Source organism: Bolinopsis microptera, chromosome 2 (genome assembly GCF_026151205.1).
Source record: "Bolinopsis microptera isolate Bmic1 chromosome 2, MBARI_Bmic_1.0, whole genome shotgun sequence".
NCBI classification, from domain to species: Eukaryota; Metazoa; Ctenophora; class Tentaculata; order Lobata; family Bolinopsidae; genus Bolinopsis; species Bolinopsis microptera.
Genome location: NC_087073.1, coordinates 884,762 through 895,838, shown reverse-complemented (window position 1 = coordinate 895,838; position 11,077 = coordinate 884,762). Strand labels below are relative to the sequence as shown.

General features: G+C 34.9%; 1 protein-coding gene across 3 annotated transcripts; it reads left to right on the top strand.

Moving 5' to 3' along the window:
• The first annotated feature begins 6,906 nt into the window (after window positions 1-6,906).
• On the top strand, window positions 6,907-10,936 carry LOC134826528 (E3 ubiquitin-protein ligase ARK2C-like). Of its 3 annotated transcripts, none has more exons than XM_063838919.1 (8): window positions 6,907-7,162; window positions 7,369-7,471; window positions 7,582-7,673; window positions 7,884-8,090; window positions 8,334-8,429; window positions 8,696-8,797; window positions 8,932-9,026; window positions 9,500-10,936. In XM_063838919.1, exons 1-8 carry the CDS (start codon window positions 6,998-7,000, stop codon window positions 9,600-9,602), a joined length of 963 nt encoding a protein of 320 aa, XP_063694989.1. In that variant the 5' UTR covers window positions 6,907-6,997; the 3' UTR covers window positions 9,603-10,936. The 3 variants fall into 3 exon arrangements, with proteins under 3 accessions (XP_063694989.1, XP_063694988.1, XP_063694987.1); XM_063838918.1 differs by having other exon boundaries at window positions 7,573-7,673; window positions 8,702-8,797; XM_063838917.1 differs by having other exon boundaries at window positions 7,573-7,673.
• Window positions 10,937-11,077: the final 141 nt, after the last annotated feature.

Below are 11,077 nucleotides of genomic sequence, written 5' to 3'. Positions count from 1 at the left end.
ATAGATTTATAGACTCGACTTTCGGTATGCATGATTTAAAATCGCTCGCGCAATACAATTACACATAAGCGCTAACATTTGACCATCAATAACGTTGGCTAGGAAAAATATTTTTTTTAAAGAATATAATTTCTAAATGTATTGTAAATGACTTTCATTTTTGGAATGTTTCGAAAGAAGTTTTAACAAGAATTGAAGGTACCAGTTATATCAGTAATAAGGTAAAACACAATGATCATCTGTGGTTTCATCCTTATGTAGCAAAGAAACGTGTTATAAATCTTTATTCCACTGGGAAGTATGAATAAATTAAATTTTTTAATGTTGTTTTTATTCGTGATTAATATTTGATAAATTATTACCTTTAAATTTGATGGAGAAATAGTTATTTTTCCATGTAGTGTGATGATACTTTGTAGACATTAGTGATGATGTTATGTCATAATTTTTACTTTACTTCTACTTTACTTAGCGAGAAAAAAAGCAGCAGATAGATATCACTCCCCTCTAGCTCTATTAGAAACACTTAAAAAATCAATTTCGAGAGAAATTTCAAAAAGACCCCCTGCTCCCGTAATCTTTTGCATTTTGAGAGTTGATGAATGAGATTATTATATTGTTAAATCTAAAATAGCTAATATAATTTAATTGATTGATTCAAAGCCCCCGTAAGGGGATTGTCTCTATAATGGACTAATTTATTGGCTACATCATAATCAGTTAAAAATAGTGAAACAAATTTTTTAACGTGGGCAATGCATGACATACGCTTTAAAAATTAAATTATATAAAAAAACAAAAAACACAAATACGAGTCTATTTTCCGATTCTGTTACTTGTCTAATGTCTTTTTAGATCTGTGTTGTATCACATCGTGACCCCCACGGTCGTTTCACTATAGTACCCCCTAGTGTAGAGTTTGAACGATACAGGGGAGCCGCGCACTCGTGCGCGGCTGGTCATACAATGTATGACAAGATCTGTGGGAGTGTGGGAACTCCTACAAATACATATATAATTTATATCAAAATTAAATAGAAAAGTGAGGTCAACTGTGATAAATCATAACAAACTGCAATTATTGGCATGTAAATTTTGAATTTATAATTTAATTTAATGGCACAGCAAATTATTAACAAATGTAATAAAAGTCAAGCAAAAATTTTCTTCACTAATCACAATTACAATGGGTTTAAGTTTTGAATTAATTTCACTGTATATGAAAAACAGAGTTTTTTAAAAATTACAGATTATAAACATAATATTGATTTGGATAGGTAAAAAGAGATAGGAATTGAATTAAACTTATTTGACGATGTCAATTCTTCGCAGCTCGGCGAGGCCCAGTAGCGCATTTGGCCGATCTAACGACAGCGAGAAGTATTATTAAATGCGCGGCTCAGTAACTCATCGCGCTACAAAATTTAAAAATTAAAAACTTAACTCTGGACGTTGAATTTGGCGCGCGACTGCCGAAGGCTACGAGCTGGTTAAGTTACAAACTGTTTACGAGATGTTCACGAGCGGTGTACGAACTATCTACGAACTGTAAAATATGGAAATCTTCAATAGTCAATCAAATTATTAATAAAATAAACGTGGATTGTTTCATTTTTAGAATTCAATCAAAAATTGGTTTTGGATTAATTTTATTATTAAAAATACGTTTATACTTTATTTTATTTTAATATCTAATAATGTATTCAAACATTTAAGTAATGCTTTGTAGTGTTAAAATATGGAGCCGCGCTTGCTCTACTATCCAAAGCTTGCTTTAACCAAAGTCCTTGATCTTGCAGCGGCGCGAAAGCACAAGGTTAGGTGAAGGACGCGCCGCGCATAAAATAATTTTTCTCACAATCACTTCGTGGGATCGCAGTGCAATGCACCACTGGCCCATGCCGAGCTGCGAATGATTAACATTGACGGATGTTACTCGTCTAAATTTCTTCGAAGTATCCTGCGTCGATACTTCGAAGTATCATATGTCCAAGTGTCCGACCTTTCCATGCTCACTGTTACCTACAAGTGCTCGTTCAAAACTTATAACCTTGTAGTAGTACTCGAACAATTTTTTACATACACTTGTATGTAACAGTATAGTACACAGTAGTATAGGGAGACAGAGGTGCGAGAAAGAACTTTGTCAATATAGATAGTCTAGATCTGAACTTGGAGCCACAAAGCCAAGGGTGATTTTAATTTTATATTGAGGTGATTATCTTTTATATTATTTTATAAAGGGTCATTGTGATATTATGTGTATATTGTTTGAATACTTTTTTTAATAAAAAAAAAGTAGTATAGGGAAGAAAAGGATGCTTAGAGAATATTTAAAGTGAAACAAGTTTAAGGTTAAACCTCAGATACACTGAGTACAGGGTCAGATCATGGCCCGTATTATAGTACTCTAAAGGGGATCCCTTATTCAACACCTTACAAAATATTTAGCATTGACTGGTATGACATCTTAGAGCAGTGGTGCCGAGTGAGGGCTCCCCCTTTGGGAAAAACCTCTGAATTGAAAGTACATAAAATGCACCACAAGTTAGCTACGGATCTTCTCCCTGAGATCCCAAAGATTTTGGCTATAACCTTAAAGACGAAAGTATGATAACTGAATGGGACAAGGAATACAGTATTACTGAATTCCTTGTCCCATTCAGTTATCATACTTTTCTCATACATACAACCACTGCACTCCAACCAAAAACATTACTTACACCATACTCCACAAATGATATATATATATATATACACAAACACACTAGTACCGAGCAATCGCACTGTAAAACATGCTCACGATACACTCAAAATTGGAAATATTCAACGGCTTGTATATGAAACTTACACTTACACTCAGTGTACACCCAGTGTTAACTAGTATTACACACTGGTAAACTCTACGTAACGCGCGAAAATAATAATTCTATGGCGTTTTCATTGTCACATCTCACGTCGACGGGATTAAACGCGCGCGCGCGAAACATCTTATCTTACTGCTATCTCAACGAATAAACACACAACGACTCTGACAATTGACCGACGACTTAACGATTGTGAGTTATGACGGACTTAACTGTATGGGTCAACTACTAAAACTGCATTGTATACTATCTTAATCATTATACTGGACATGAGATGACGAAGTATCTTGAGCAGCACTTTATACCTCCACTTAGAACTTGATTAGTCACGAACAATAGAATCATTATAAATCAATACAATAAAACATCTTGATCAATAAATGCCTAGCAGCTCCAGACAGCAGCCGTGTACCTTTTTCGACTCCACGGAGTCCCTGATGGACTTTTGTTTACTTTTGTTAATAATTTGACCGCAACCTTTCTTTCTCGAAACACAAATCCTACTGTACTTCATTACAGTATTAAGATAATATAAAGCAAATCATGTGAATATATGACTACGAAATAGATCTATAGATTTGTCCATAATATTTAATACCGTATTGATGGTTTTGAATTTTGTATATTGAATTTTAATGTGAAGCGTTTACTCTTCCCCCTCGGCAATTAATTAGAAAGTTAGATTAATGACAATAATTGCCAAATGACGTAGTAGATATAGATGTTCAATGTTGTAGAGTGATTTCAAGAGTAGTGGTCCACAGGGGTCCGAAAAAGCCGTACAGGCACTTGGGTCCTTATCCTTGTCACTAGTCCCAATTGGATTCACTTTACACAAAACATGAACGTTTACAATTTAGACGTACACATTGGCACGATATTTATTAGAAAGCAAACAGTATAAAATAATACGTACGTGCGCGGCTTGAGCCGCGCCGCATAACAATTTATGCGTTTAGGGGCTGGAGTACGCGTGTTTACAGATTAATGAATTTTTGCATTGTAAATATTTAAAGTTGATGATATATTATGATTTAATAGTAAATTTTTCAAAGCTGGCTTTGGACTTAGGTAAAATAATAACGTATTTATTTAAAAGAAAAAACCACGGATAGTTTTAAATTTACATACGGGTATCGGCCTTACAAAATGACACGAAAAAGGAGATGGCTCTGAAATGCACAAAAATGAGTTTTGTTCATGTTTTATTATCCAGATAGGTAGTTCAACAGGTATATTTTTCTTCCCGGGGGTTGATTTGATTAGTTTCATTGATTTATTAGTTTCATTGATTGAAAAACCGTAAATTTTGCGATAAAAATTGTCATCTTTGAAATCTTCCAAAAAAACATGCCTTACAAAATGACAATTTCGTCACGGCTGTCATTTTTTAACAGCAGCCTATAGAAATTTGATTTCACCTAGGACAGTTAGATAAATATAATAGATTGAAGATTGGAATAGCTTTTACAGGAAAAAGGATGATTAAAAAAAGTTGGGCAATTTCGCGTGAGATAGTGCCTTACAAAATGACAACCCAAAACGGCATCACTTCAAATCCGATTTGGGAAAAAGTTTCATTATTCTTTCACGTGTCTTACTGTTAGATATATATGTTGTTTATATTATACCAGTTCTGTTTTTACCAAAATATATTTAAAAAGGAACATTTTTTATACTTTGAAAAGATTAAAAAAATGTCATTTTGTGAGGCGTAAAATCATTTTTTGTTTTCATACTTGAACACAGTATTTGGTTATATTTGATATTTTCTATGACTGGATATATCACTTTTCAGTGTTTAGTTAACGTTTGACATGTTTTAGGAGTTGTTATTACTCTCTGCTTTCACAAAATAGAAGCTTTATTTCGTTGAGTTTTGAAATCAGAGTTTGAAATCAAAGAGTTTGAAATCAAAGTTTTGATATCAGAACTGCACTGTTTTAATGCCACTTGATTGTTAACTGTCAGATTATGATTATTTTTAACTCCTTCTTGTATTGACTGTCTCTGATCCATTTTAGATGATGAAAATAATTCAATCTGAAACATTGTCATTTTGTAAGGCTTTTCGGTGTCATTTTGTGAGGCATTTTGATCAAAATTGATGATCAAACAAACACATTTAGGCTCATCATGAGCTTATTGGGTTTAAGAATACCAATAATTAGGCAAGGGGCATCCAATATAAATATGCCATCTTTGTATCATAAAATAAAACTGTCATTTTGTGAGGCATAACACTGTCATTTTGTGAGGCTAGGTCATTTTTTTGTCATTTCTTCTACCAAAGTCACTAAATCAGTTTTTTTATTTGACCAGAGTAGTCTTTGATTGACATAAGTCATGGTAGTACATGGTTTTCTGGGGTTAAATTCAAAACTTTGGTCTCCATTCTGGGTAACAGTTAGGCGGGGCAATGACTGAACAGCAAAAACGTCCATATTTATGTAAGAAATATAGATTCTATGTCATTATCATTCCTTGGGAAGTGTTAATTAATGCTTTTCTCTTTCATACAGTAAAAGGAATAGGGTTCAATGTATAGGGAACCTAAGCTACAGCATGGTCTATGTGGGCTGTCATTTTGTGAGGCCTGTCATTTTGTAAGGCCGATACCCGTAGTCGTATAACTATAATCAAGTTAATCCTGTTTTCAAGAATGCGCGGCTTTGGCGGCCAGTTATTGACTTGTACATAAAATTGAATTTTAAATAGAAATGTGAATGTATTAAAATTTAAAACTTTCAAAACGGAGGCTTATAAATATTATTATACTATGATTGTAAAATAAAGGATAAAATTTTAAATTTGTTTCACTAAAAAATTTGTTTCACTAATTTCAGTGACAAATCTGATACCGAGAATCGAGTTTGTTGAACAGAAATGAGCAAGAGGTTCTTTCTTTATCACAGCAAAGCCAACCTAAACAAAGCTATTTGTCCCAATTATCAAATTTAATAGGGACAAACTCTCAAAAGGAAATGTTTTCCCTGTCAGGGACATATTTAAAGAGGGTTTTCTCTAGTGATAGTAGTATTAACAGTTCTTAACCACAATTCTTTTCAAGTTATGAAACACCATTTGCAGCATTGAACACGTCAAACAAATCCCTCAAGTTCGGTTCTGGTAGTAAGAATTCAAAATATGAATATTCACAATACACTGGGCTCACTCCACCTTCAAAACAGGGCTCCAGCTTCCACAATCATTACTAAGAATTCAATGTGTTTTTTACAGCACACTCTTGTAAGTTTGCCATGATGCCTTCTGTCCTCTGGTTACCTGATCGATTTACTATTTTACTAGTAGTATGGAAGATTAGCCAACTACAATACATGGGTGGTTGCCTGCAATTGCAGTGCAATCATTACCAAACAAGTTTGTGCCCCAATTTTCATTGGATGCAGACCTGGAAACTCCTCATTACACTACTCACAACTTGCAGTTGCGAGATCTTGAATTCATGAATTTAGTAACGTTATTGCTCAAAAAAGGAAGGAAATAGGATACACTAACCACGACCATTGTAATAAATCCCTGGAAACTAGAAGCTTGCAAGTACGCAGGGAAGTTTCCTAACAAGATTGCCTTAACATGGAACAAATTTATGTTATGCACGCCAATGCAATGCTTGTTTTCTTAGGAGATGTTATTGATTGGATGTACAGAGCATTACCAGATGGAAATGAAATCTAGCTGGTGGAATACAAGGGTGAAAGTGCTGGAGAACAATTAATTTTTAAAGGGGTACTGGGGAGGAATTATACCCAGCTCGTATTTAAACGAGTGCCATTTATACGAGTGCCAGTACTACCGTAAAAAAAAACTGCTTATAAGCAGTTTTTTTAAACGGTAGTACTGGCACTGGTAGCATCAGCTTGGATTGGTCAGTGGGGCTGTTTTGTTGCACCACTGACCAAGTATATAGTTGAGTGTATATTGAGATTTTAAGTTTTGAAGTCTGTAACCAGTTGCAGTCTGCAGAATATGCTTGAGTGCAGAATTTCTTTGAGATTGCTATCACTGTAGTGTAAATGAATTAAAAATCAGTTTTCGAACTCATTAGTATTAAATAAAGATCACTATTTCTAGGATTTATTCCCCAGGCAATATGTTATGACCTGTTCATGTCATCCCTCAACAGAGATAAGATACCCTCCTCAGACTCTGCACTCATTGACATCTCCGGAGGATCTAATATTGGGGATGTCAACCAATCAGTGACAGAACTGACATCCACGGAGCTTGAGCAACTCTGTCATAGCTCTGATTCGGCCTCATCTTCAAACTTGGTACAGTTTTTAAAGAATTTACTTAATGCTTTTTGCCTACTACTTTATTCTACAGACCTCCAAAATGTTGACTAATTTTACTTAATTCTTTGATATCAACCACAGATTATGCATTAGGATCTTGTAGCACATCCATATATTATGGCAATGAAATGCCCTGTTGGAGTTATAGGTTGATTTACTATTTCTAGCTATTTGTTTTTCAGATCCCTAGCTTTCTATCATTGGGACAATGTATGTTCCCAAGTGCTTCTGAGTCACAGGTCACAGTGGACGACAACAACGAGATCCAATTCCTTCGAGAAACCGGTAATTTAACTATCAGTCTACTATTGCTACTTGAGAGGTTTTGATATTATATATTATGTATGATGTTCCAAATGAACAGTTCAGGTGTTTGATAAATTAAGAATTCTCAGGAACTCCTGGTCCGGGGAGGACGAGTAATGATCCCATCGTAATATCAGATTCTCCAAGTGGCGATGACGAGTCAGCCTCATCCTCCAACATGGTAATAACTTTCAGACCTTCTGTTGCTGTTTTCTTCTGTTGCTGTTTTCTTCTGTTGCTGTTTTCTTCTTAATCACGTCACTTTCTTTCCTTACTAACATTTTACTTTTTAAAGTCACAGTATTGCCATAGGCAAACTTCTAAAATATGGTCCGGAATGCAGGATGCTAATGATGTGTTGCATGAACAATGAACATATTCTTCTCCCCAGGAGGCACAGACGGATGGTCAGAGCATGCTCCATGTAGACGTAGTAGGAAGTCAGTACTCAGGTAACCCCTACATGCCTCACACACACTCTCTGCTGCACTCACCTGAGCCCAACACACAACAGACTAGTTTGAGTCACGTTTACACTCTCCGACATCTTCCTCCCCAGGGAAATTTCCCCTTCCCTCATCTATCATATCAGATCAGGGTAAGTTTAATGACATGATAGAATGATAGATGTACCAGACATTCTGAAGGGAATAAATCTCTCTTAAGATCAGTTACGTAAGTCACGTACAAAGCGTGGCTGTTTTTACTTGAGCTTATTATTTGTTTAATTATGCATCGATTGTATGTTAATAATTATACTACTATAATACTACTATAATACTACTAATACTACTATAATACTACTATAATACCTCATAAACTCACACTCTCTCCTGCTCAGCTATCAATTCCCCAACCTATGACAGTGGTGCGACCTACCCCTGTTTACCGGCCTATAAACCTCCATCCTCCCTCCTCGGGTCCTTTACTGCACTGGGTTAGTTCTTCTTGTTTTTACTAAGATGTTAGCGTTGAGCTGCTTTTAATAACAACATGTTTTTACTAAGATGTTAGCGTTAAGCTGCTTTTAATAACAACATGTTTTTACTAAGATGTTAGCGTTGAGCTGCTTTTAATAACAACATGTTTTTACTAAGATGTTAGCGTTGAGCTGCTTTTAATAACAACATGTTTTTTGTTACGCTAAAGAAATCATGGAAATTAATGATAAGAAATCATGGAAATTAATGATAAACTGATCAGTTGCAGTCGTCTCCGCTCGAAGCAGATGGGTTCCTAGATAGTAATACAGGTGCCACGCAGCGACTTATTGAGGACTGTACAACTAAAACGCGTTTCATCAAGGTAATCCGTCGTCATTATGCAAAGCTTTCAACATTTCTATTTATTAACGAGGTTTACTTACCTTAGTATTGCTGTAAAATTCCTGTGTGGTCCTAAAGTTTAGGATCTGAACACTGAATATGACCTTATTTCAGAGAATGCCATCGAAGAACAAGGCCCTAAATGCAAAAAGGCAGACCCCGAAATGTCCCATCTGTTTAGAAGAGTTTTTAGATAAAGTCAAGATTAGGTTAGTAACCATAGTAACCCCCTGTAACCCCTAGTAACCAATAGTAACCACTAGTAACCATAGTAACCCCGAAATGTCCCATCTGTTTAGAAGAGTTTTTAGATAAAGTCAAGATTAGGTTAGTTGAAACCAACTTCCGCCGTACTGTATCTGCTATCATTTATCACATATTTCTAGTACATTGGGTTAGGCATATTATCACATATTATCACATATTTCTAGTACATTGGGTTAGGCATATTATTGGCGTCAAAATCAAATATATAATGTTACCACGCTAAAACGATTATTATTACCATATGCATTTCAAACCTAATTATTAAAGGTCTGTAGAATTCTCATTTGTTCAAATTTCCAATGAAGTTCTAAACTTTTTCCGTCTTTGAAATTTGTAAATTTAATAGTTTAAGGAAGTTTACATCCTATAAAATCTATTAAGGTATAACATAAATCTGACAATATAACCTCTTCAGACGGCTGCGGTGTATCCACAACTTTCACATCAAGTGCATCGATCAGTGGTTAAAGAAGAACATGATATGTCCTGTGTGTCGCAAATCCATTCTAGCCATATAAAACCTCCAGGGTCACTTTTTTACTTTTCTATAATCTATTGCTGCGATTAAGACCCATCAGTTCCAGTGCCGTCAGACAGATTCATTGTGTTAAATGCGAATTTCCTAAAAGTCGAGGACTGATTTTAGCTGAGCATGACTTGTAACTAGTAGTGTTACTATGGTTACTTGATGAGGACGATGATGAGGTGATCAGTTGCAAGTGCCGTTGATAAAGTTGATAGAATGCTTGCGGAGGATACTATCAATTAATTACAAACCAATTATTATAATTGGATGAGAGTGCGGGCACATACCTTTCGCAGATCAGAGTTGAACAAAAGAGAAACTTACTGAGATTAAAGTATTTTTCCATTTTTTTAACTGTTAAAATTGAAAACAAGTATTTATGTATTTGAAAATGTAAAGTATATGGATTGTGGACATTATTGCTGCCCTAAATTTATTTTATATTGCATGACAAGCAAAATATAAATGCCATGATACTTAAATAGCAGAACATATTTTAACACTAATAACATTTTATAACGATTATCCGGAAGGAGCATCATGATACTTATTGCTGGAGTAGTAGATGTGATCGTGTTCATTGTTGGAAGATAAGAGTGACCAGAAAGCCATCACGGTGTCAGTTGTCACTGGATTTTAGGTTTTAATAAAGTTGATATCGTATTCAAAGGGCACACTGCTTTAAGTATAAGTTGGAATAGTGATTTCCAGATTTACGTTGACACGTGGTGTTTTGATTTAGTAACTGTGGAAACTGTACGTTACCAATAGTAACCACTAGTAACCAGTAGTAATCATGTTATTGTATCTGCATTTTTAAATGGAATTTATCAGTCATGTGACATGATGTCATAAAACATGTTTAAAATGATTCAAATTCACGTTCATTTTTCGTTCATATATTAATGTCAGATAAATGTGTTATCTTCATGAGTGTGTGGAATGTTACTGAAACTGATCCAGGACCACAGGAGATTTTGACTGGTTGAAAATGTGGTCTTATATTGCGTTAAATTTCCAAAAACTAGACGTAGTGTCAATGACCATGGTAATTGACACTACGCATAATAGAAGTGATACAATGACTATCATATCAATATCGAAAAATTACAATGTTTTGAGAAATTTTACATGGTAGTCACATGATAATTTTTCTGATTTTAAAATGATGATCACAATTTCAACTATTTACGTCTGACAAAGCTGTTAAAAGACACGAGTAGGTAATGCGAAACAGTGTCCGATCATCACAGCAAACTAATGGGTTTCATAAATTATATATCATTAAATTGTACAATGTACATAATATATTTTAGATGATAGTCACGGGTACTGTTTCACTTAATTAAAGTCCCCAGTCAGAGAGAGAGAGAGAGAGAGAGAGAGAGGTCACTTAAACAGGTCACTTAAAGCACTCTCCCGGCCGCTCTGCATATTTTCATAATAATGCTATAAATTTGCACATCC